Source organism: Puma concolor, chromosome B2 (genome assembly GCF_028749965.1).
Source record: "Puma concolor isolate L17-30 chromosome B2, mPumCon1.1.hap2, whole genome shotgun sequence".
In the NCBI taxonomy this organism is placed as follows: domain Eukaryota; kingdom Metazoa; phylum Chordata; class Mammalia; order Carnivora; family Felidae; genus Puma; species Puma concolor.
The window spans coordinates 35,838,709-35,865,194 of NC_141671.1; the positions used below are offsets into that span (position 1 = coordinate 35,838,709).

Consider the following 26,486-nt stretch of genomic DNA (forward strand, 5'->3'; position numbering starts at 1 on the left):
GCATCGAGGAGCCCGAAGTGCGGCAGAGTCACCAGGGTTGAAGGAAGTGCTAGATGTCGTCACAAACGTACACCGTGTTACATGTCGATCATCCCTCAGTAAAGCCAGGGGGGGTGTGGAATTTCCTTGCGAGGGAAAAAGACGGTTGGCAAGAATCCACATAGCAGAGAAGATGGAGAACAATGGAGCCTGAGCTCCTGGGTTAGTGCGGTAAGTGGTTTGACCGGACGGAGAGAGTGACTGGTGTCATTTATTTCATTAATGAACCTCTTAACACACTCACTTTTGAAATAAATTGTTTATCGACTGTTGACTTTAATAGTATCTGGCAAAAAAAGAAAAAGAAAAAGACAGACATGGCTGGCTACTTTTTCAAATCATGAGAATATATTTCCTGCTCTGTAAAATCATTTGTGAGGAAGTCCATTCTGACATGGTTCCAGTGACCCATCACTTTTCAAGAATCCGACTATGTAAAAACTGGATGTAAACCCAGAGCCTCCCCTGACGCCAGGTACACAGCAAGTGCTCCATTGATGCTGGTGGAGGGAAGGGCTGAGTGAATCCTTTCATTCCTGTCACCGAGGTGTATGTTCCAGACCAGCGCCTGGGGAGATGGGGAAAGGGTGGAGATCCCCCTCCCCGGGAATGTGTGGAGAGGCCAGGGCTCCAGGCTCCTCCGGGGTGGTAGACTTCTGCCCAACCCAGGCCCCAGTGGTCCCAGCACTGGGGTGAGATTCATCACCCCCTGGGTGAAGAAGACACAATCACTGGGATAAGCAGCTGTTAACAACCATTAACAAACACATCCCCAGGTGATTGCCAACGGCTCCCTGGAAGAAGTAACCTATGAGACCCCATTAGGAGTCAGCAGGCTGAGCTGGGCTGTGTGTTCTTGAGCAGGTCAGTCCCCCCTCTCTGGCCTCAGTTGCCTTATCAATAAAAGGAGTCTGGACACGCTGACTGTGACAGTCTTTCCCAGCCCAGTTGTGTAGTTCTGGGTTAAAGAGGATGAGAAAAGCTATGGGGCATGGGTTCATCCTGGAACAAAGTCAAGGAAATGGAACAGTCTGAAGGAAGATGACAGCGGCCAAGGATTTTCCTACTGAACCTTTTGGACAAGGCCACTTGCCCGGCCTCCTCTGGTGTGGAACTGTCGAGGGCCCCGGAGTGGGGGGGCGGGTGCGGGGAACTAAGCCAGGACATAAGCCCCGCTCAAGAGTGGTCACAGTTCTGAGGGCCAAAGTCTGAGAATCCTTATCAGCTTCTGCACAGTGATTCAAAGCCAGTTCAGGCTCAGCCAGAAGGGGGATTTCCTGGCCTGCTGGGGGCGAGAGGCAGGAGTGGTTTCCTCCTTCCAAGAAAGAAGATGTGACTATAAGAAGTTCTGTTTTCAGCAAAGTGAAAACACTCCCTTCCCTTTCTCCCCCAAGCCTTACTGGAGGGGTCGCCGGGCAGAGGTTCTGACCCCCTCGGGAGGCCCCAGCCAGTCTCAAGGCAGGGGGAAGGGGGGGTATGGAGCAGAGAGAAGCTGAACCCATAGCACAGAGGCATTTCCCTGCTTTAGAGCAGCTTTGGGTTTGCAGAGTCCTCTTGGCTAACACGGATTCCGTACTCCTTACAGAGCAGGTGCCCACTAAGCATGTCACAGACGCTGTCTTAGGAAGATTTCCTGCAATGCTGAGAGGTCAGGGCAGGACCAGCCTCTGCATTTTGTGGCTGAGAAGCCTGAGGCTCCAGAGAAATGAAACAACTTGCCCAAGGTCACACGGCAGGTCCAGGAACGGGAGATAGGAAACCACAGGTGGAGAGGGAGTGGAGATCCTCACTCGGTCACTGTCACAGAGGCACCAAAGTTCCGAAAACTCGGGAAATGGAGGTTGGGCCAAGTGAAATGAACTGTTCAGCAGAGACGCTGAGGGCAGAGAGGTAGGGCCACGGCCTCTGCTTGAGAAGTGCCCAATACATTCAGAGTCACTAAAACCAACCAACCAACCAAGTAATAGCACTGGGTTTGGGAGACACATCCCAGCTCTGCAAACCTCTGCCTCCATTTCCCCATCTTTAAACTTCAGGGGTTTGGAGTGTGAATTGAATGACATAAATTATAGGAAGGACCCTTAGCACAAGGCCTGGCACATAGTAAACACTTAAATGTCAGTTACCATGATTATTACTAAGACTGACAAAACAATACTCCTTCTTCCCAGCCAGGATCAGCCCCCTGAGGGCAGGTTGCCATGAGCTCGTCCCTTTCACAGATGAGGAAACTGAGGTCCAGTAAGGGATCTCCGCTTCCTTCTTCTGTAAGTTGAAGGAATTGGGCTGGATGCTCTCACTCCCAAGCTGGGCAAGCAGCAAGGGGTAGGGCAGAGAGAGGGATCACTCCCTGCACTCCACTGAGCCCCAGGGCTGCCCTACCGAAGAATGATGCCCCCCCCCACCATGTCCTGAATGTGAGGCTTCCCAGTTCCCAGCCTCCCAGGTGCCCAGGCAGCTTTGAGGTCAGAGACAACAGCTGTGATCCCTTGAGTGCAAAACCTGCTGGGGATCCCTGCTGCCCTGGGAGGGAGGAGGAGGCCGCTGTGCGGCCAGGTGCCTTCCCGGGAGACTCGGTTGGTACCCAGAATCCACCTGCCCCTCAGGGAGAGACTTGCAGCATCTCCTCGTTGAAATCCAACCTGCCCTGCTCCGGGCTCTCTGGTTGCTCTCTGTCCTGGACGACCTTCCTGGGCGTCTTCAGAAATCTGGAATTTGGGCCCCAGGAGCAAATCAGCCCTTGCCCTAGCCGCAGAGAGTTTCCAGCCCACCCAAGCCCAGCCCTGCTTCCCCTTTTCACCTCGGCCCCTAGGCTATTCACCTGAACAGGAGCTTCTGCCCAGGTTCTTTCTTGATGATGTTCAGCTTATAGTAGTGTCGCAGGGCACGTGACATCTTCTCGTAGGTCATGTTCACCCGGTTCTAGAAGGCAAAGCAGTCCCACGTCACCCTCCGCTCCCTACCTTGCTCCTTCCAGGCCTTGGTTTCCACAGCTGGAAAGGAGCAGGTCGAACTGGACGGTTTCTTAAGCCCCTCAGCCCAGGGTTCTGTGAGGGGTTACAAGAGTTCTCTTGAGTTTGGGAGGAGAAAGGCAGGGGAAGGTCGGAGGACAAATACGGGGCTGGGAACCATGGGGCAGGAGTGACTCACACATTGCTTTTAAATAGCCAATGTCACAAGTAGTAACAAATAAGTATATATCTAGTATATATAGTATATACTAGTATATACTAGTATATATAGTAGCCCCCGCCAAGCTGCGCGACTTTAGCCAAGGTATTTCCTTCTTCTCTCTCTGAGGGGTGGGCAATGCAGAGGAAGGGCAAAGAGGCTGGGTTTTGGGGTCAACATAAAGCAGCTGCGTGACCTCGGGTAAGTTTCTTTACCTCTCTGCATCTGTTTCCCCGGCTATAAAATGAGGATAAGAACATCCATCCCACAGGTTTGTTTGAGGATTAAATTAGCTAATCCATAGAGCACTTAGCACAATGCTTGGCAGGTAGTACACGTTCATGGAATGGAATTGCTGCTCTCTGGGCCTCAGTTTCCCTCCCTGTACTATCTGGGGATTGGACCAGGTAAGCACGCCCAAACTTTAGTCCATTGCATCCTTCCAGCCCCCAGACCACTGAGAGGCAACAAGAGGGGAGCATTGAGCCACACTCTCTGTGTTCAGCCCCCGCTCTGCCATCCACTGCCTGCAAACTCTTGGAAAAACTGCTCTGTGCCTCCGTTTCCCCTCTGACGCCTACCTCGTGACGTCTCCTGGGAATTAAATGCGTTACTATGGGGAAAGCTCTCAGAGCAGCGCCTAGCAATCAAACGCTATGCCATTTTAAGAAATGCTATCTCCTGTAGATCACCATTATTGCTAATAGTTTTTTTTTTAAGGCTCCTTTTTTAGTTAAATGACTTTATTTATAGACACGGACACTTGCTTTATATCACCAGTGTCAATCAAGAAACTGACATCGTAGTTAAAACTTTTCATCTTCCTTCTTACTAAAATAAATACTTAATTATTAGATTTGGAGTCAACCACCTAAAGTCGTCTGGCAGGTGCCCTTTTTAGGTATAGGCGTCCCTCACACTGGGAATGCTGGCCCCAGGGGTTCCCAGGCCTTTCCAGCCCTGACGTCTGATGCTCCCGCAGGGCCTGAGACCTGGATTTCTACCCCAACTGCCCCCCGGAAACCAGTTTCCTCATCTGGCCCAGCCGCCCCGCAGCAGATGTGGCACCACTCATGGAAACATGCTTTGAAAGTCTCATGGGGCGCCTGGGTGGTTCAGTCGGTTAAGCGTCTGACTTCAGCTCAGGCCATGATCTAGTGGCCTGTGGGTTCAAGCCCCGCCTCGGGCTCTGTGCTGACAGCTCAGAGCCGGGAGCCTGCTTCAGATTCTGTGTCTCCCTCTCTCTCTGCCCCTCCCCAGCTCACACTCTGTCTCTGTCGCGCTCTCAAAAGTAAATAAACATTAAACAAAATTAAAAAGGTCTCAAGTGCTAAGCAAGTAGAAGGCAAGATCCCTGAACTTCCCCATCCTCAAGAAGTAACTTCCTGTCCCTCAGTCGCTCCTAGAATAAAACCATCCCGACACATCTGGAGCTGCTGGTGAAGCCCCCGTCCATTGAGGACCATCCCTTAGTGCTGATGGGTCCACTCTGACCCCCCACCCTGTCCTCTTCTGGATGTGTGGAGGTCATCCCACCTGGTGGCTGAGGTTTACCTTGTGGTTTCCCCAGAGTCTGGCAAGCCCGTTTGGATCCACAACTCTGAAGATCTTGGCGTTCTTGTCTTCCCACCTGATGTAGGGCTCGTACCTGGTGTCAGAGAGCAGCTGGTACACATAATCCCACAGCAGCCGGCAATCTGCAATAGAGCACAGAGGGTAGGGACAGGGCACTCTCCTGGAGCTGTGAGGACAGGCATTAATTAGTAAGGTGCTTTGGGGCTCATAAGGCCCGGGCCCAGCCATGCGGCAGGATGGTCAAGACGACAATACTACCAGAAACGGCCACTTGTGGGGGCTTATTGTCTCTTTGATTCGCCTTAACTCTAGGAAATGGCTACCTTTATCCCCAGGAAGACATAAAGAATTGGGCTCAGAGAGGGGTTGGACACGTCCCGGGCACGGAGCTCCTCAGCGGCAGGCAGACCAAGGAGTCTAACTGTTAAACCCATCCTGTCAAGCACCCTGGTGAGAGGCCTGGGAAAATCAAACATGCCATCATGGAGAGCAAGCGGCAGAGGGAGCCTGGGAACAAAAGCTTAAGTCCCCCTACCTGGGCCACCTGGCTGGGTCATTTCAGGCAGGTTACCTAACCTCTTCCGAGCCACGGTTTCCTTGTAGGGGATGATATGACAATTAAGTAACATAATATATCCCAAACTCCTTAGCACGGTACCTGGTACAGAGTAAGTGCTCAAAGAATGTTAAGCACTATTCTGTAAAAGATCAAATACTTGTGTCTCAGTGATCCCCAGTTGTTTTTGATCCAGAAGCCAGGCTCCTGCCCCCTCTGTGGTATCTTAGAATAAATGGAGTTACTCTGCCATGGCTAACCAACACACCTTTGGAAAGGCAGCCCGTTTATCTGTCAGTCTGTCTGGCAGCCTGTTAGTCAACCCTTTAACGATGAATGTAGAAGGGAAGTGTGGCTCTGGAGCCAGACCGCCTGGGTTCAGGTCCCAGCTCTGCCACTTATTGCTGTGTGATCGATCGTGGGAGAGTCCCTGAACCTCTGTGCCTCATTTTCCTTACCTGTAAAATGGGGCTAATAATACCAGCCTCAAAAAGCCAACGTGGGATTAAATACAAGCCTCAGAATCACACGTGGCACATAGGAAGCACCCAACCATTTACAGATAAATAAATAAATAAATAAATAAATAAATAGCCAGGGTGGCTTAGTCAGTTGAATGTTCGACCTTGGCCCGGGTCATGATCTCGAGGTTTGTGAGTTTGAGCCCCACGGCGTCTAAAGGAGACGAATACTCCCCCGTTTTGCACTGCTGGTGGGAGTGCAAACTGGTGCAGTCACTCTGGAAAACAGTTATGGAGGCTCCTCAAAAAATTAAAAATAGAACTAACCTATGACCCAGCAATAGCACCACCAGGAATTTATCCAAAGGCTACAGGAGTGCTGAGGCATAGGGGCACTTATACCCCAATGTTTACAGCAGCACTTTCAACAATAACCAAATTATGGAAGGAGCCCAAATGTCCATCAAGTGATGAATGGACAAAGAAGATGTGGTGTAGGGGCGCCTGGGTGGCTCGGTCGGTTGGGCGTCCGACTTCGGCTCAGGTCATGATCTCGCGGTCCGTGGGTTCGAGCCCCGCGTCGGGCTCTGTGCTGACAGCTCGGAGCCTGGAGCCTGTTTCAGATTCTGTGTCTCCCTCTCTCTCTGCCCCTCCCCTGCTCATGCTCTGTCTCTCTCTGTCTCAAAAATAAAATAAAAACATTAAAAAAAAAAGAAGATGTGGTGTATATCTACGATGGAGTATTACTCGGCAATCAGAATGAAATCTTGCCATCTGTAGCAATGTGTGTGGAACTAGACTGTATTATGCTAAGTGAAATAAGTCAGAGGAACATAAATATTACATGATTTCACTCATATATGGAGTTTAAGAAACTCAACGGATGAGCCTAGGGGAAGGGAAACAAAAATAAGATAAAAACAGAGAGGGAGGCAAACCGTAAGAGACTCTCAAATACGGAGAACAAACTGAGGGTAGCTGGAGGGGTGTTGGGTGGGGGATGGGCTAAATGGGTGATGAGCATTCGGGAGGGCATTTGGGAGGGGCACTGGGTGTTCTCTGTAAGTGATGAATCACTAAATTCTACTCCTGAAATCATCATGACCCTATATGTTAACTAACATGGATTTAAACTAAGAAGAAAAAAAGAAATTTCACTGAATATCTAACCAAAAACTAAAATAAAATATATAGAAAATAAAAAAACAGATTTTTAAAAACAAAAACAAAAAAATAAAGGAGCGGAATACTCACCCATGCCAAGCTCACTGTCTGACTAGGACTGGCTGAACTGGAGACAGGGTGGGCTTGGCAATCCTGGGCAGCCCTGACTGCTGTGGCTAGATTGTGGCCAGTACACAGGACAGTCACCCCACGCTCCAATAGCCCAGCACAGACCCTCTCATCACCCGGCTCAAAACAACCCTCCTCCCTGTCACTCGTAACCCTCTGGGACTTGGCCTCAGCACGCCTCCCTCCTGGCCAGGGGCACACAAGCCTCCTACTCACCAGCGATCCTGCCATCAATGGGAGCCTCCGGCATCATGGGGGAGGAGCAGGCTCCCTCAGCCCTGCAGCTGAGCTCTGAACAGTGAGATACGTTGAGGGAGTCCTCCCTGCCAAGGGGCCACCTGGCCAGATGGCTCAAGGAGCTGGCAAACCCCAGGTGTGGTGGCTGCTGCAGGAGACCCGTTCGGGGGGCCAATTGAGGTCGCCCGGTCCCCTCTGTAAGCAGATGAGCACTGTTGATTCTGCGGGCCCAGGGCCTCCCCCAGCCCCTCCATGCATGCCTGGGATCCCCGTGGGGCAGCACTCCTAATGCTTTTCGTCCGTCCAGTTCCCAGCTGGAAGGTCAGGGAGGCAATGGAGGACATGGGGGAGGGCCAGACAGCCCAGTGCTAACCCCAGCTCCCAGCAGGCAAGTGACATAATCTCTCAAACCTGTTCCCTCATCTGTAAAGTTGTTTGCAAAGCCAAGGGGTGACAGAGCCACATCCAGAATCCAGGTGCCTTGTATCTCAGTCCTTTGTCCTCTCCATCCACCCAACAAATATTTACTGAGAACCTTCTGTGAGCCAGGCATTGTTCTAAAATTCTTGGGGACATATCACTGAACTCAAAACAAGCCCCTGCCCTCATGGAGCTTATATTCTAGCAGTGGGGGAGTGGGACATTGGAAAGGGAGGGAGATGGTTGAAATAAAAAAGAAAATAGAGTATACAATGGGGCGGGGGGGCGGGGGGCAGGAATAAAGCACTCTAAGGCAGATAGGGAATCCCAGGAAAGATAGAGAGCTAGGTGATGGTAAGGGAAGGCCTCACTGACGTGTTAACATCTAACAGACATCTGAAGAAAGTAGAGGAGTGAGCTATGTGGGTATCCAGAGGAGAGAATGCCAGGCAGAGAGAGCAGCGAATGCAAAGGCCCTGAGGCAGGAGTGTCTCTGGTTTGTTCCATGAACATGGAGGCCAGAGTGGCTGAAGCAGCAAGAGCAAAAGGGAGAGGGGCGGGAGAGGACAGCAGAGGGCAGGAGGTCATCGTAAAGACTGTGGCTTTGACTCTGAGTGTGATGGGAGCCATTGGAAGATTTTGAGCAGAGAAGCGACACGATCTGCCTTATGAATCTCTCTGGCTGCTCTCTTGCGGATAGATCATAGGAGGTCAAGAGCAGAGCAAGGAGACCAGTGAGGAGGTTCTCTAGAGGTGATAGAGGCTGGGCCACGGACAGCAGTGGAGGTGTGGGAAATGGTTTGATTCTGGATAGATTTTTTTAAGTTTATTTATTTTTGAGAGAGAGAGAGCAGGGGAGGGGCGGGGGGGGGCGGGTAGTGGGGACAAAGGATCTGAGGAGGGCTCCGCACTGACAGCAGACGGCCCAATGCGGGGCTCAAGCTCACGAACCACGAGACCATGCTTTAAGCCAAAGTTGGACACTCAACCAACTGAGCCACCCAGGCACCCCTGGATAGATTTTGAAGGTCGAGTCAACAGGACTTGTTGACGGTTGGGATTCTGTGATTTGGGCAGGAAAGAGAGAAAACAGTCAAAAGTGACATCCAACGTTTTGGCCAGAGCAATTGGGAGCATGAAGCTGCGGTTTGCTGAGACAAGGAAGCCCAGGAGAGGAGCAGGGTTGGGGGGAGGGAGGTGGGACAAGAATCAGGTGTTTGCTTTAGGAGCTTTTAGGGTAGAGATGTCCATTAGACATTCCAGGGGGAGTGTGGGGTGCAAACGTCTGGAATTCACAGAGGTCCGGGTATCTGTAGGAATCATCAGTACCAGATGGTATAAACGCCCAATACTACATGAAATTACCTAGGTCTGAGTGCAGATAGAGGAGAGACCCCCTGAGTCTGGGGCTACCCCAACATTTAGAAGTAGGGGAGAAAATGAGAAGCCAAGAGGCTGAGAAGGAGTGACCGTGGGGTGTTCTGGAAGCCAAGGGAAGAGTCTGAGGGGCGGTCATGAGACGTGACAGTGATTAAGGACCAGCACTGGACGCGGACATCCCCACGTTCAGGTCTCTAGAGTCCCTGACAAGAGCAATTTCCACAGGGAGATCGGGAGGAGAGGAAATAGAGACACCAGAAAACACTTTGCTAGAGAGGAGAGCAGAGAACTGAGGAGATGGGAGGGGCCAGAGGTGAGGGTTGAGGAGGCAGGGCAGAGGGAAGCGGGGGCGGGGGGGGGGGGGGGGGGGGGGTGGCCTCAGCCCACACAGCTGCCTCTTTCATTCCTTTGCCTGGAGGAAGCCCTGCCCTCCCAAAGAGGCCGACTGAGGGGAGGTCCCAGAGCTCCGAGAAGAGCCTCCCTCACCTTCCAGGAGGCAGGGGCAGCGCTGAGGGGGCATCTTCTGCCTGAAGGCCCCTCCGATAAAGGGCCCACACACCAGAGCTTGCCGCTGGGTCTTGATGTACTGAAGCAGCTCATACAGGACGTCACCTGGGGGTGGGGCAGGGGGCAGGTCAGTCACCTGCCTCTCAGGGGAGGGCCGGCGTCAGTCACGGCTTCATGCAGACGAGATGAGAGGTGGCAGGATGGAAATGGGTAGGGGAGATGAGAGCCACGGGGAAGGGGAGGGGAAGCGACAGCAGGACAGGACACTGGGGACTCTGCAAACAACAGCCAAACAGCTTCCTGCAGGCCCGCTCTAGCGAGGGGCCCCCCGGGAAACATTTACGGAAAAGGGGACATCTGCCATGCTGGGAGGTGAGCAAGCTCCTCCAACCAGTGCGTCCATCATCCCCCCCCCCCCCCCCCGGGCCTACCTGGGTCTCTGTCAGCACGTTTTAGAGGGAAGCCAGCTAGTTTCCCTGACCTGAACCAGGTGCACGAAGCCGGAAGTCATCCTTGGTGAGGATGCAGAGGGCTCGGCCGTTCATCTCGAAGCCGTGCTCCCCCGTGCGCTGCAGAGAGTACTCCTGCTCGGCCCAACGCAGCCAGTGCAGCACGTCCTCCCTGCTCCAGAGTGCCGGCTGGATGCCTGCAACCACCGTGAGGACAGGGACTGGGAAAGGGCACAAGGTGGGGGCAAGGGCTCTCCCCTCAATAATCGCTCAGGCTTGCACTTCAGGAGTGTCACCTCCTCCGAGAAGCCCACCCTGAACGCTACACCTGAGCAGATGCTCTTCTGTCCTGCCCCCCACTTTGTCACCACGTCCTGTTCTTTTCCTTCCTGGCACCTTACTCTCCTTGTCATTACATTTGACGTACATGTTTAGGTTTGTCATTATCTATGCCTTATGTTTGTGTTCAGTTATTTATTTTTTTTTTTAGTTTCTTTATTTTTGAGAGCATGCGCGAGAGAGCATGAGCAGGGGGAGGGGCAGAGAGAGAGGAGACAGAGAATCCCAAGCAGGCCCCGTGCTGTCAGCACAGAGCCCTATATGGGTCTCGAACTTACAAACGGTGAGATCGTGACCTGAGCTGGAGTCAGGAGTCAAACGCTTAACCGACTGAGCTACCCAGGTGCCCTGTGTTTGCCTATTTTGTTTTTGGTGGCTCCTCCTACCAGCCCAGCCTGCTTTCCAACTATTAACTCAGCAAATGTTTACTAAGGAACTATTATGTGCCAGGCACTGGGCGGGATGTGCTGGGGCACGTTGTTGTATGTATTCAGCACCCAGGACGGTGCCTGGACCATAGGAAGTGCTCCCTAAACAGGTGTTGACCGATTGCATGTATGATTAAACGGTCCTACAAAGAACGTGTGTTGCCGTTGCTGTTTTCCCAATGAGGAAGCTGAGACTCCCAGAGGTTAAGTGACTAGCCTCGGGTGACACAGGTAGCACAAGGTACGGCCGGGCCCAGAATCCAGGTCTGTCTGGCTGCCTCACCCTTCAGCTCTAATGCGCCAGCTCAGGTCTGGGCTTGCTCAGGGAACCGCCCAGCGGACAAGGAAGTCTCCTGTACCCATTTCAGCGTGTGTGTTCTTATCTCTGGAAATACCCAGACAAGCAGTTGCTTTATTTGATTCCTTCCTATGCTTCTACTCAGAAGACCCAGACCTATGCCTGGGTCTATTAGGCAACCAGTGCCAAATATTTACCCCACTAATCTGGGTTGTGTTTAACAAGGCCACATTATGACTTTCTGGACCCTTGGGACTCTTGCCTTCCTAGGCCCCTTCCTCCACTAAAAAATATTTAAAATTATATTTTATGACTGCATTGCATAAAGACGAGTGCATCGTGATATATTAAAACGTTTTCTTCTGCCTAAAAGTTCGTATTTTTTCTCTTGATTTCATTTTATTTTTTAAAATTTTTTAATGTTTATTTATTTTTGACAGAGAGAGAGAGACAAAGTACGAGCAGGAGAGGGGTGGCAGAGAGAGAGGGAGACATAGAAACCGAAGCGGGCTCCAGGCTCTGAGCTGTCAGCACACAGCGTGATGTGGGGCTTGAACTCATGAACCATGCGATCATGACCTGAGCCAAAGTTGGAAGCTTAACCGACTAAGCCACCCAGGTGCCCCTCTCTTGATTTTAAAAGAAGTCAGAACATTTTTGTGGGCCCCTAAACGTATTGGACCCCCCCCCCCCAGCCTTGTGCCCACTGTGATGGCAGCCTGGTGCTTCACTTTGTGTGGTTCTTGTCCTCCCGAGAGCTTTTCAGCCCTGTCAGGACCCTGGCCACGTGACAGTGGAAGGCGCCCAGCTCATCAGGGCTGGTGTGACAGGTAGGAAAAGCTGAGACGGAGGAGGTAACTGTCCAAAGACTAAACCAACCTGTGACTGCCTTGGTCCCAAATTAGCGCAAGAGAGAAAACCAGTTTTCCCGTTTACCAAAAAAGAAAAAGTGCATCTGCTTGATCATCGATTCAGCCAATATCTAATGAGCACTGGCCATGTGCCAGGCACTGTGCCACAGCTGGGGACATGGCCCAGGGGGAGGCTGGCAGGAGCGAGGCAACCAATGACTAAGGACCATTCCTGCTCAGCTGCACAGAGGGACGGGGCTCCAGGCTACAAATGCAGAAAGCAGGGCAACACAGCCCGGCTTGGGTGGAAGAAGAGGCTCCCCTTACTTTATTTTGGGACCTGAGAAGGAACAATAAAGAAGAAATATCTGAAATTGAGTAAAAAATTAAGGGGGAAAAAAGAATAGAAGTGGCAACTGACCTTTGCGGTATGCAGTACCATCAAGATCTGATGCTGTTACCTGAGACTGGCAAGTATCATTGGGACAGAAGGAGCCAGGAGATGTGTGTATATTTGCACGCGTGCACACGCGCACGCGCGCGTGCGTGTGTGTGTAAATTTAATACATGATAGAGATGGGATTTTAATTCAGTGGGAAAGGATAGTGAACTTAAGACAGGGTAAAACCATGACTGGTTTGCCACCTGGTAAAAATATATTTGGATCTTCACCTGTCACCATTTATCAAAAGCAGTTCCAGGTGGATTAAGACCTAATGAATACAACGATAGAAACCTGAATAGAAGTGGAAATAGGGGGTGCCCGGCTGGCTCAGCCAATGGAGCATGTGACTCTTGATCTCGGGGTTGCATGCTCGAGCCCCACATGGGGTGTGAGGTTACTTAAAAATGAAATCTTTTAGGGGCGCCTGGGTGGCTCAGTCAGTTGAGCATCCGACTTCGGCTCAGGTCATGATCTCGTGGTTTGTGGGTTTGAGCCCCTTGTCGGGCTCTCTGCTGACAGCTCGGAGCCTGGAGCCTGCTTCCGATTCTGTGTCTTCCTCTAGCTGCCCCTTCCCTGCTCACACTCTGTCTTTCTCTCAAAAATGGAAAAACGTTAAAAATTGTTTCAAGGGGTGCCTGGGTGGCTCAGTCAGTTGAGTGTCCGACTTCGGCTCAGGTCACGATCTCGCGGTCCGTGAGTTCGAGCCCCGCGCCGGGCTCTGTGCTGACGGCTCGGAGCCTGGAGCCTGTTTCCGATTCTGTGTCTCCCTCTCTCTCTGACCCTCCCCCGTTCATGCTCTGTCTCTCTCTGTCTCAAAAATAAATAAACATTAAAAAAAATTTTTTTTAAATGTTTCAAATAAAATCTTTTACTTTTTTTAAAAAAAGTTTATTTATCTTGGGAGAGAGAATGGGAGCAGGGGAGGGGCAGAGAGAGAGGGAGAGAGAAAATTCCAAGCAGGCTCCGCACTGGCAGTTTAGAGCCCAATGCGGGGCTCAAGCACACAAACCCTGAGATCATGACCTGAGCCAAAACCAAGAGTTAGACATTCAACTGAATGAGCCTCCCAGGCACCCCTTAAAAATAAAGTCCTTTTGTTTTTATTTAGAACAAATTTCTTAACGTTTTATTTATTTTCAAAAGAGAGAGAGTGAGCAGGGGAGGGGCAGAGAGCGAGACACACACAGATCTAAAGCAGGCTCCAGGCTCCAAGCTGTCGGTACAGAGCCCAACGTGGGGCTCGAACCCACAAACCCACAAACCGTGAGATCATGACCTGAGCCGAAGTCGGACACTTTACCAACTGAGCCACCCGGGTACCCCTAAAGTCTTTTTTTTTTAGGTGGAAATAGGAAACCCATATGCATTAAACATGGGTAGGTGAGCCCTCAACCACGACAGGAAATTCAGAGGCTATAACAAGTGAAAGATACATTTGATTACGTAAGTTGTGTGTGTGGTAAAAGACACCATAAACAGAATTAAAAGAGGACAGAATAAAGGGAAATATTTACAATGCAGACAACAGATAAAGGGCTAATGTCAGGGCGCCTGGGTGGCTCAGTCGGTTAAGCATCTGACTTCAGCTCAGGTTATGATCTCAAGGTTCACGAGTTTGAGCCCCTCGTCAGGCTCTGTGCTGACAGCTCAGCGCCTGAAGCCTGCCTCAGATTCTGTCTCCCTCTCTCTCTGCCGTTCCCCTGCTCTCACTCTCTCACTCTCCCTCTCTCTCTCAAAAATAAATAAATATTAAAAAAAAAAAGGGCTGGGACGCCTGGGTGACTCAGTCGGGTAAGCGTCCAGCTTCCACCCGGGTCATGATCTCACAGTTCGTGGGTTCAAGCCCGCTTCGGCCTCTGTGCTGTGTGCTGACGGCTCAGAGCCCGGAGCCTGCTTCGGATTCTGTGTGTGTGTGTGTGTGTGTGTGTGTGTGTGTGTGTGTGTGTGTGTCTGCCCCTCCCCCGCTCATGCTCTGTCTCTCCCCCCTCTCAAAAATAAACAAACATTTAAATAAATAAATAATTTTTTAAAAGGGCTAATGTCTATCACAGAGGAAGAGCATCTCTACACTGATTTTTTTTTTAAGACAAAAAAATCTTACCAGCAATTCACGGTGGAGCAGGATTTCTCAGCCTCAGCACTACTGACACTTTGTACCTGATAATTCCTCCCTGTGGAGGCTGTGCTGAGCTTTGTGGAATGCTTCCCAGCATCCCTGGCCCCCTGCCCACTAGATGTCAGCAGCAAACACACACACACACACACACACACACACACACACACACACTGCCCAACAAGAGTGACAACCAAAAATGTCTGCAGACATTGCCACATGTCCCCAAGGGAGAGGGGCAAAACCAATGCCAGTTGAGAACTTCTGCAGTAGAACAAATCCACTAATACTCAGGTGGCAGGACGTGACACCTCACTGGTCCCCGACAGGCACAATCAGAGAAGAGTGAGATATCATTTGAACGATAGCGCCCACAGCTGGCAGGAATGCAGGGAACAGAATGCCTGGCTGATGGAAATAGAAATGAGGAGCCTCCGCGGGAGGTCCGTCCAGTGGCTGCAGAAGTGACCGAGACACAAAAGCTGCGTGGTGTGAAAGCTGGAGGCCACCTGACAGTGAGATTCAGGAGTGCCAGGGGCAGGCCTATGGGCCAGCCAGGGCTTCTGGGGCTCTGGAGGCCAACTGGCCATTGCATTTTTTTTTTTTGTGGGATTGCCTATTCCATGATCTTGGAGGCTGTCGACGTGAAAATTCAAAACTATGATCCTGAGTCAGAAGGGTGCATTGTCCCGTGTGTGGCCAGAGGGTTGGGATGGATCCCACACCCCTCTAGCTGTCCTGCCTCCATGGAAACACTAAAACTGCTCGAAGGTGGGGACATCATGAACTTGGCAGACAGTATCAACCACAGGTGTGGTCCTGCTACCAGGTCCAGAGACATGGGCAGGGGACTTCCCATGCTGTCCCCGAGGGACTCTGAAGTCCCACAGTAGCACTTGAAAATGAAGCCTGTCGTCACCCTGCAGTGGGATTTGGTTTTTCTTTCACTACCTCTTGCTCACTCCTACCCTCACCTTTCATCCGTTTACTGCCAGCTTCTCAGGTCCAATAAATACAGAAAAGGGACCTTCCTGTTCCTTATGTCTTCAAAGAATCCCCAGGTCAAAAGGCTTTCCAATAGGACTCGAGACCCCAGGCAAGGACCAAGTTCCAAGCTCGGATGAGCCACCCAGCTCTGGGCTAAATCTCCAACCCCAGGATCTGGGTCCCAGCTCGGCCCCTTGCTAGCCAAGTCACCTACAAGCTGCTCAGACTCTCTTAGCCTCAATTTCCCCCTCTGTGAAATGAGATAAAACACTGCCTCACTGGGCTACTGTGCTGTTTGAGGGGCAGGGTGGCGTAGGGGTTAGGAGCCCAGGCTACATCTGTACAATCCAGCAACTCACCCCTGAATGAAGACCTAAGAGCCGTGGTGGGAATACACCCTCCGGAAGACATGTATGCGAATGTCCAGTGGCTCTATTCGTAGTAGGAAAGAACTGGAAACATCAGGCAGAGAACGGACAATCAAATTGTGACGTTTGCGGACAATGGAATGCTGCTCGACCATGAAACAGAGTACAAGGGGCTGCTACATGTGACACGTGGATTAAAGCTCACAGATACTACGGTGAAGGAAAGAAGCCAGATGTAAAAACACAATCAAGAATAGACGCTAGTCTAGGGAGAGAAGACAGAATAGTGGTCGCCCTTTGGAGGGGAGTGGCCTGGGGAGAGGTGCAAGGCACCTTCCTGGGGCGCTGGAAATGCTCTAGTTCCTGATCTCAGTGGTGGCTGCTCAAGTGTATACATGCATAAGCATTTGTACACTCAAGATTTGTACACATGACTGTATGTAAAGTATGCCTAAAAAAAAAAAAAAAAAAAGGAAGAGGAAAACCATGCAACAATAAGGATCGAAGCTGGTGCCAGGCCAGCTGGAAGCTGGCTAAATGACCGTGTTTCCATTTCTTCACCTGCAAATCAAGGGTGACAAATACAGTACTAGCGACGTGGGGCTGTCACAGGATTCTATGAGATAATCAATTTGAAGACCAGGGCCTGGCAGGTCGTATGCACTTTCCAAGATGAGCGGAGCTCTTGCTGTTAGCTGGGGTGACACGGGTAAAGTGCTTGGCACAGGGCCCAGCACACCTCAGAGCTCAGCAATTGCTGGCCAGTGTGATCTAAGGTGTCCACCGCCCCCCCCAAGACGTCTTCCTGACCTGGTTACTGGGATGAGCCCAACTGAGTCTCCCCTTACTGGTACAACCACACCCAGGGGCTTCACCCCAGAGCAGCCCAGGCTTCTCCCTCTCTTGGCTGTGACCCACCGTATTTTCAGTTCCTCACACCAACCATCTTTGCCTCTCAAGACTCCAGCCTGATTATCACTTTCCTCTCCCTGCCCCAGCCACTGGCTCCCTGGGGATTTCCAGCTTGGCTAGTTCTAAGCTTCTGGGACAGATCTGGACAGAGACCCTAGCAGGGGAAGCCGGAGGGGCTGTGTATCCAAGACACCATTGGGGGGGTTGAGTATCTCCCTAAAGAGTTAGCACTGTCTCCCACGCACACCCAGAACAGGGTGGGACTTGAAGGCCCCCCTCCCCATCCTGGGCTGGATCTCCCTCCACTGCCCTTATCACTGAGCTTCCAGCTTCCTTATGTAGTCACTGCAGCCCCCGCTAGAATGTCAACTCCTTGACCACAGACTTTGCCAGTCTCAGTCACTGCTCTCTCCAGCACCTACAGCAATGCCCAGGACATAGTAGATGCTCAATAAATATAAATGGCCTACATGAGTGTGCTGAAAGACTTCCAGGCATCCTGATCTACCCCTCTCTGGCCCCCCAGTCCCACCCCAACCAGGTCTCTCTTCCCACAACACCCCTTTCACTCTTTTGCTCAAGAAACTGATGTGGTGGAGCGGCTGGGTGACTCCGTCAGTTAAGCGTCTGACTCTTGATTTTGGCTCGGGTCATGATCTCACGGTTTGTGAGTTCAAGCCCCGCATCTGGTTCTGCACTAACAGTGTGGAGCCTGCTTGGGATTCTCTCTCTCTCCCTCTCTCTCTGTTCCTCCCCCACTTGTGCTTTCTCTCTTCTTTTTTAAATTAACTTAAAAAAAGGAAGGAAGGAAGGAAGGAAGGAAGGAAGGAAGGAAGGAAGGAAGGAAGGAAGGAAAAGAAAGAAAGAAAGAAAGAAAGAAAGAAAGAAAGAAAGAAAGAAAGAAAGAGAAAGAAAGAAAAGAAAAAACAAAAGAAAACAAAACAAAACAGAAGAAAAGAAAAGAAAAAAAAAGAAACTGACATGGCTCTCAACTCTCCACCCCAGCAAGTCAACACTCCTCTGTCCTTGTTTCAAGAGCCGCCTCAAGCTGCCCCTACCCACCCCCACCCCCCCGATCAAAGCTATTTCCCGGGTACTCTCCTCACCACACCCCCACAGTCTGCTAGACAGAGTGACTTCCAGAACAACAGAGCTGGGCCTACCTTTAACAATCAAATCAGAACTAACAGTTGGCCTCTACCTCCCTGGCAGGGTTCCAGGAGGAACGTGGGAGACGGTAAAGTGCTTGGCCAGTCCTCTAAAAATGGGAGCTGTCATCATCCCACATTGGAGGCTTTTGCTCAGAGTAAGTGACAGCCGCAGGTTTGGAGGTACCTGGGTTTGAATCCCAGCCCCACCGGTTTCCTGGGGGGTGACTATGGAGAAGGCAATTCTCCCGATTCCAAGCCCAGTGTTCACATCTGTAAGGTGGGAATAATAAAAGAAGCCACTCTCCAGTCCTATTTAAGTGTATTCAATCGGTGCGTATGATATGCCCGCCGCAATGCCTGGTCCAGAGTAAATACTCAGCAAATAGTATTCATTATGATTATCAGCATCCTCACTGGTGGAGCCCGCCTGGAAATAGAGGGACTAGCTGGTTTCTCTGCCACAATGACTGCAGTTTAGCAATCGCCATTTTCCGTGGTTTACTGAGTGTCACCGTCTGTCCGGAGTCCCCTCAAATCCATCGCCCTATTGTCTATCCTGGTCGTCCTGGCTGATATTGCTTTTCTTGGTAACCACATTCAGTTTTATGGTCACCAGGCCGTGGGGCAGGGCCCGCGCATACGGTTGTGTGGTGTCCTACACAAAGGCACCACTAGAGAGAAGGAATGGGAGGGTATGGGAGAAGCCAACCCACGCCCTGGCTGGGTTTGGCTTGGCTTCTTCCCAGAGGAGGGGTCTTTTCAGTCTGCACAGAGATGCACATGGTCTAGCCCAGGCCCTGACTTTAGGGAGCAGGAGGCTCTTTGTCCCGAAATAGCTGGCTTTGGGAATCTCCCACTTCTAGTCTCCAGCCTCCCCACTCCACCCCACCCCGCCTCTCCCTCGGCTCCTGCTTCCACCTAACTTACTGCTTCTCTTGCCTTGATCTAGGGCAGTTCCTCAGACCATTCTAATTGCAACCCGCAGTAAAAAAAAAAAAAAAATGCATTTTACATCATGACCCACACAAGCATGTACTTATAACGAGCCAAAACAAAGTATTCATGAGATCACAGCTACCTTTACTATTTATGCTGTACTGTGAAATGTTCTATTTCATTAAAAAAATTTTTTTTTAATTTTTTAAAATTTATTTTTGAGAGAGAGAGAGCATGAGTAGGGGAGGGGCAGAGAGATAGGGGGACAAAGGATCTGAAGCAGGCTCTTCGCTGACAGGGGCAAACCCGATACGGGGCTCGAACCCACGAACCGTGAGATCATGACCTGAGCCGAAGTCGGACACTCAACCGACTGAGCCACCCAGGCGCCCTGTTCTATTTCATTTTTTTAAAAATGCTTATTTTGACCTACTAAACTGATTTCACTCCTTAGTCCTGGCCAAATGCTTCGTTTTTTGTTTTAAGAAGATAGAAGTTTATTGAATACACTGCAATGAAGGGGCAGGCTGTCTGCCCTGACCAAACATTTGGGAAAGCACTGTTAGGACACAGCTGCATAAAATGTGGCCCTTGAATGTATTTCCGGGAGCAGTGGTGTCACCCAAGAGTTTACTAGAGGTATAGCTTACTAGAGGCTCACCCCAAACCTACCGAATCAGAATCTGCATTTCTATAATGCTCCCAGGAGACTCACGTGCACACAAAAATTCGAGATGCCCTAGTCTAGGATGGCAGGAAGCCACTCTGTTAGAATTGACTGTTGGGGCGCCTGGGTGGCTCTGCAAGTTGAGCATCCCGCTCTTGATCTCGACCCAGGTCATGACCCCATGGCCATGGGTTGGAGCCCTGCGTCAGGCTCCATGCTGACAGTGCGGAGCCTGCTTGGGATTCTCTCCCCCTCTCTCTGCCCCTCCCCCACTGGCACTCTCTGTCTCTCTCAAAATAAATAAATTAATTTTAAAAAAAAAGAATTGTACACATTAACATAAGTGCCTGGAGACTCTCTATAAGTGAAGGCTATGAACTTGAGCAGCAGCATGAACACCTGTCGGAATACCCCAAGGGGCCTTCTCCCGTGTTGTATGCTGCGAGGGCATTGCAGAAACGTGTCCTCCCTCTGCCCACGACGTCTGAAAATCAGACGTGGCGCTCTATGGTCTCTGCCTGTGGCTTGTTCACAACTAGGAGCTTTGAAAGTCAATTTCTAAACGCAGAGATCTCAATTCTTCTGCAGCCAACCGTGGGAAGTTCACAGAGCTTTTTTTTTTTTTTTTTTCCCCAGAGAATCAGCTCCAGGAAAATGTGGCAGCTCAGGACCAGGAACTAAGAGTCTGAGGCATGAGGCCCCATCTGGCCGCTAGCTGCACAGAGTCTCAGTTTCTCTGTCCTCAAACGCGGCTGTGCTGGTGACCATCTCAAAACTGCCTCCTCAAAATCCCCTGAGCTGTCCCTAGAGGCTGCATCACCGCCCCCAAGACCCACTCCCTGGGACCTCAGCCCGGCTCCCGCAAGTGGTCCCAGGGCCTGTACTGCCTTCACGGCTCCCGACTCACCCCTGACCTTGGGGAGACCCTCATGGATGCAGCCTGGGGGAGGGAAGGTATGAATCCCCTTTCACTCTCCACTTCCGCAGAGGAAAGCCTCATTGTGAGTCTCCTTTTGTGCGTGCAGAGCCTGGGGGATCCAGCCCCTCCGTCTCAGCCCCCTTCCTGTCACTAGACAGGACAGTCACCCCCAGAGTGGACTCTGCCCTGCTCTACCGCACATCTTTGTCGGGCAAGTAAACACGGAAACGTAAGCTCTGCAGGGAACTTGTGTGAGCCACTTGGCACCCACTCACAAAGCTAAGCAAGGTTTGTTTTGTTCGTTCACCTTCCTGCTGAGGCAAAATCACCCTGCTGATGAGAAGAGAAGCTGGAGGTGGAGGAGGGAAGGGGGGTGGGTGACGGGGGGGTAAATGTCAGAGAGATGCCCAGCGAGGGAAACTCAATTTCCAGAAATGTAAGAAAGGGGCATGACATCACCACAGCCGTCTGAAAGGTCAACCCCTCACTGGGGGTCAGCAGTTCACTCATCTGGGACGCTGTTGACAGGCAAATGAGTCATTTAGCGCTCCCAGTCTTGGAAGACTGCTAGATATTTACCAAAGGCCAGGACTTGTTGCCTGAATACTTTCAGAAGTAAATATGAGTCATGAAATCTAAGAAGTACAGAGGACGCTGCTGGTGCCCTGCCCATGGCCCTTGGCTCTCACCTCTACTCTCTGATGGCCGCCAGATGTCGAATGTCAGCACCTGACTCTGCGCCTGACTTAGCCAGCGCAAAGGGCAACTTGGAAAGGGAAGGTGGGGATGAAGCCGAGCCAAGCCGGCTGGGTTTGCTAGCTCCTTCCCAAAAGGGGGTCTTTTCAGTTTGCAGTGGAGTCAGTGGAAGCAGCCTCACCCCATCACGGATGGGAGGCAGGTGAATGAAAACTCAGCTTCCTTACCCCCCGGCTGGGATAGCTCAGGGTGTGCTCTCACTGTCCCCGACAGGTCCCCCCCAACTGGTAGTGAGCCCCAGTTGCCCACCGTGCTACAATTTACATTTAAATTGGATTTCAGGAGCACCTGGATGGCTCAGCCCGTGAAGCGTCCGACTTCGGCTCGGGTCATGATCTCACAGTTCACGAGTTCGAGGCCCTCATCAGGCTCTGTGCTGACAGCTCAGAGCCTCCTTCAGATCCTCTGTCCCCCTCTCTCTGCCCCTCCCCAACTCGCACGCACACACACTCTTATTCTCTCTCAAAAATAAATAAACATCAAATCAAATAAAAAATAAATAAATTGGATGTCCTTCGCTCCTCTGTGGGGAAGTACTTCAGGGCCTGTTTCTGGAGAAATGTAGCCGAAGGCAGTAGGACTAGTATCCCAGGAGGTCTAAATCGGCACCCTGAGTTGAGTAACCAGGGAACAGGCTGGCTGGAGAGAAGAGGAAATTCTTGTCACTAGAAACGTGCAGGAACACCTGGTGACCGTCTCAGAGCGGCCCCACCGAAAGGGGCTTCAAAAAATTAAAAGTCTGGTGTAGTTGTATTTGCCAAGGTGATGACTACATTTTCTAAAGCCCCACTCCTCTTATATCCTCTTACCCAGTAACTCTGAGCTAGGCACCCAAAAGAGGGAGGTAACTGAAGGTTACTTGACTTTGGGCAGAACACAACTTTCTGGCCCCCAATTTCCTTATTTGGAATGCAAGTGAATTACCTGAGGGACACCTCAGGTCTCTGTTGATCTTCTAGGACTTGGTGTGCCAGTTAGGAGAGTGGACTTTGAATATGGGGAGGTAACGGGGGATGATAGAGGGCCTCGTGGGACCTGCAAATAAGCCCCCCCAACCACCACTGAGGCTTGGTGTCCTCAGCTGCCATGAGATGTCATCAAAGGTCCTTCTTCACAGCAACACTCAGGGTCTTCGGCTCTGTCCCCAAAGTCCCATTTTTCCTCATCACCACGGTTTGGGTTGTGAACAGAACCCAAATCCTACCCTCTATGTAACTGTTGCCAAACATCTCCTTGGAACAGCCCTGAGCTCCAAGCTACCTACCGGTCAGGGCTTGCACTCGGACGAGACGAAACAAGAGAGGTTCCTCACACAGAGCCCCTTGCCCCTGTCCCCACATCACACTCCCGCTTCCCTCCACTGCTGCTCTGAGGCGTGAGGGCACCCATGTTCTGTGGTTCTCTCGTATCCATGAGTCCCCGTCTTCCCACAGGCTGCATTCCTCGCTAAGAGAATGCCACACTGTTTCCAGCAAAGGCAGCCAGGTCCCCCCAAGGCCTGTGAAGTCATGCTCGCTGCTCTGTCCTGTCAGCAGCTCAAAAAGTAGGTCGTAGCCAGGAAATCAGAAGGGTATGAAATCAGTTAAGCAGTGTTCCAGCCCCTGGATGAGCCGAGCAAGAAGTGGCCTGGATGCTTCACAATCCCAGTCAGATGTACCCGCCCACAGCCACCCCAAGAACCGCCTCCCCCCACCCCCGATTAAGACCTCCCCCTGGCTATAGTCAGCTTGCTGCCTATCTTATGATTCCCTTGGCTTAGGAAGTACATTTAAAAATCTCTTAGAGGATGATCAGCAGGACCAAGGGTTGGCCTTAGCATGGAGAGCCCATGTGCTCTGGAGCATGTCACTTAGCTTCTCCACCCCTCAGCTCTGGCAACTGAAACAATCTACAGCCTGTTCTATGGTTAGGAGTTTCCTCGGGAAAATGAAATAAAAAGATATGGCCAATATGTCTCCCATGGCTCTCCTTGGGTGGGTTTGATTGTTTTACATATTCTTCTGCTTCCCTGCCATTTCCCAATTTTTGACAATAAGCATATGCGACTTTAGGAACAATGAAAATGAAGCATAATCATTTAAAAGAGAGTTCTACATACATACAACTATGGTTCACTGTTTCACCTCATCTGGCTTCCTCATTGGCAACATCCCCAATCCTTTGTCTTTAGGCTGGAAGAGTCCCCATAGCTCATTTGATCCCAACCCTCATCTTACTAATGAGGAGACTTCTCGTCTTCACCCTTGACCATGGCAGCTGCCTCCCCGCAGTGAGAATTCACATTGACCTCCTCTGACTTCCTCACCAAGGAAAAGTTACAGAAAACCCAGCAAAGAAATAGCAAATGGAGGGAAGGTAGTCTCTTGGGTAAGAAGTCCATGTGTCACAATTCTGTCCTTTAAAAACATCAGCCTCTGGGGCTCCTGGGTGGCTCAACTGGTTAAGCATCTGACTTTGGCTCAGGTCAGGATCTCACAGCTTATGGGTTCAACCCCCACGTCAGGCTCTGTGCCGATAGCTCAGAGCCTGGAACCTGCTTTAGATTCTCTCTCCCTCTCTCTCTCTCTCTCTCTCTGCCCCTCCCTGGCTTGCATCCTGTCTCTCTGTCTCTCAAAAATGAATAAACATTAAAAATTTTTTTTCAATAAAAAATATAAAAACATCAGCCTTTCTCCTCCCCTCTACTCACGGAGTCTTCCTGGCAGCTTGCAGATTCCCCCTTCACCCAGCAAGTCCATTCCAGCTTCACATTTGGCCTGGATGCCTGGGGGTGGTGTGGCTGCCTCGGGGCTCACAGAAAAACTGGCCAACTCTCCCTCCTAGAAAGTAGAAAAGCCGGGGCAGTCAAAGAAGAGCCTTCTTGGTGAAGGCTCAGCCATCCTTACATGTATTAAGATTTTTTTTTTCCAATGGAAAGAGCAACCATCTGCCTTAAAGGTAGGAACCATGTATGCCCTTAGCTTGGTTCCTTCGACATCTTGTACGCAGCGGGCACTTGATCGATTTCACTTTTCTGATTCAAGTTTTTCACGAATGTGCCGAACCCCACCAGAAGGCTCCCCTGCCAAGATCTGATTGTGCGCTGAAAATCTAAGAGCCTAGGCATGCTCTCTGGGACCTTGGTGAGAGGACACAGGGGACCTGAGGGGCCAGGATAAAAAGATCTGAAGTCAGAAATAAACAAGCAACCAAGTAAATGCTGTTTTCAAGAGAGAAAAGGGAAGGATAAATTTCTAAATCCCAAGGTCCCACCAAGGGAAGCCTACATCTTTACAATTTTACAACCAGCTTCGCCCCAGAGGTATTCGGTTCATCCGTTAGGATGAGGGCATGACAAAAGTGACAGGATTTTGTAGAAACAGGAGGATCCTTGGGACTTATGCCCAGTCACAGGTGCCACCCTGTGAAAAGCAAAAGTGAAACCAGTCCCAGCAAGTCATTTTCCCGATCTAGGATCTTCAAGAGCTTCATCTCTTGGTGTCTGAGGAGGGCAACCTGCAGTGAAAGACTGGGGATTTGGAGCCACACAGCAAACTCCAGAAGCCTGCAGAGGAGGATTTGACAACTTTTGGGGTAGCTCTGAGGGCATTTCTGGCTGGGACCCAGCCCCCCTGCTCCCATGGGTGCTGTTTCCCAGGTAATCCAGCCTCCAAGGTTGCCACTGGGAGGGAGGGCTTGCCAGGCTGGAGAAGGGTCTAGGGTCTAGGGCCTGATACTCACAGGAAGCCTCTCGTGGACTCTTCAACCCTCTTCCAAGCATTCTAATACCAGCCAATTCCGGGGTTTTAACTGCCTGGGAAATGCCAGCCAGGGAGCTGCTGAGAGGGGTCTGGGCCTCAGCAGGAAGGCCAGGGGAAAGGTCTGATAAAATATGGATATGTATCTGAAACTTGATCATGGAGAGAGGAGGTGGAGAAAGGCCTTGGAGGTGGGAAGAGGGAGCCCAGCTCTGGGGCGGGTCTGAGGCTGCTGGGGAAATACGGCAAAGGCAGAGGGACTGCTAAGGAGTGAGGGGGGTGGGGGGAGGCCTCCGCGGTCGCGTTTGCCAGCTGTGAGGGGCTGGTTTGTGCAGGAACCTCCTGGGACATCACAACTGGTTGATGGAGGGGTGAGGAGGAGGTGTGCAGGAGCAGTGTATAACACAGAAGGGCTGGAGGTGAGTTAGGAGGAGAGAGGGCCGGCGAGAGAGGGATGCAAGGTGAAGTTTGGTTATGTGTTGGAAAGCGAGATTCCAGCCAGGAAATAGTTCTGATAAAATGAGTATGGAACTTGATTGAGGTAATGGAGAAGGGATGGGGGGCAGGAGGCTCAGTTCGCGCACTGCGCACTGCGGACTTCAGCCCAGCCGCTGGGCTCTTACCTGCATCACAGGTGGAGAGGTGAGGGAGCCACCGGCTGTCCGTCGTGAGCGCTCCGCCGGCTGCGGCTGCTGGGCCTCCTTCCCCCAGCCCCTAACTCGGCTCCCCAAACTGGAAGGTGGCCTAGGAGGAAATCTCTTTCGAGAAGAGAAGCGCCGGGTGGCCTCAGGTTCCCGGGCGAGCAGGCTCACAAGGGCGCTCCGGTAATCTCTATCCTTCCGGGAAACGAAAACGAAAGAGCGGGATCCGGCTTCCACTCCCGCCCCGGCGGGCTCCGGGGAGGCAGGGGCCGGCCCTTGCGGGAGCAGAGCAGCGGGCGCTGTCTGCTTGCCAGCCCGGAGGCGTCGGTCCTGCCGGCGTGCCCCCGCCAGTGGACGGACCCTCCTCGGGCCAGCCTGGCCCTGGTTCCCAGGGGCATGGAGGTGAGATGCTGCGGGATCTGGGGAGCCGAAGGAACCCCTGGTCTTGGGCTCAGGACAGCAACAGACCACCTTCATGTCACCCCTGTGTGTCTCCGCATTTGGATGGGGACGGGTCCTCCGATGCTGTCCGCCTGGACCAGGTGCCTCGCCCCTTAGGGATGGGTGACTTTCTTGGCCCTGACCCCCGCCTCTGCCTGCCGTTTGGCCGGCGGAGCCCCACCATCAGAGGGGCTGTGGTACCCCCTGCTGCCTTAGACCCCAGTACTCAGTGGAATCCCCCTACACCTTTTCCCAGGCCGCTGGCTTCTCCAGGCAAACCAACACACTTACCCGAGGAAAAGGAGAAAGCCTGACCTTGTGCAGAAATTCCCAAGGGGTAGATGCTGTTGCAAATGCTTACTTAGCACTGATACGCCATGAGCTCCTAAAAACTAGTAAGAACAAGGCC

The 26,486-nt window shown here is 51.5% G+C and overlaps 1 protein-coding gene across 3 annotated transcripts; it reads right to left on the reverse strand.

The window, feature by feature from the left end:
• Positions 1 to 279: 279 nt before the first annotated feature.
• Positions 280 to 25,903, reverse strand: ETV7 (ETS variant transcription factor 7). 3 transcript variants are annotated; one of them, XM_086706704.1, is made up of 8 exons: positions 25,619 to 25,903; positions 23,948 to 24,077; positions 10,121 to 10,285; positions 9,619 to 9,744; positions 7,312 to 7,527; positions 4,765 to 4,907; positions 2,861 to 2,961; positions 280 to 2,747 (listed from the first exon to the last, which is right to left on the reverse strand). In XM_086706704.1, exons 1-8 carry the CDS (start codon positions 25,622 to 25,624, stop codon positions 2,642 to 2,644), a joined length of 993 nt encoding a protein of 330 aa, XP_086562830.1. In that variant the 5' UTR covers positions 25,625 to 25,903; the 3' UTR covers positions 280 to 2,641. The 3 variants fall into 3 exon arrangements, with proteins under 3 accessions (XP_086562830.1, XP_086562831.1, XP_086562832.1); XM_086706705.1 differs by having other exon boundaries at positions 280 to 325; positions 25,619 to 25,902; XM_086706706.1 differs by lacking the exon at positions 25,619 to 25,903 and adding an exon at positions 24,979 to 25,532.
• Positions 25,904 to 26,486: the final 583 nt, after the last annotated feature.

Excerpts from the sequence above, each read along its gene's own strand:
- ETV7 (XM_086706704.1), bottom strand. Across the intron at positions 7,528-9,618 it reads CTGCCCCTGCCTCCTGGAAG|AGGGGACCGGGCGACCTCAA; the intron begins GTGAGGGAGGCT and ends ATCTGCTTACAG. Across the intron at positions 4,908-7,311 it reads CATTGATGGCAGGATCGCTG|ATTGCCGGCTGCTGTGGGAT; the intron begins GTGAGTAGGAGG and ends GCTCTATTGCAG.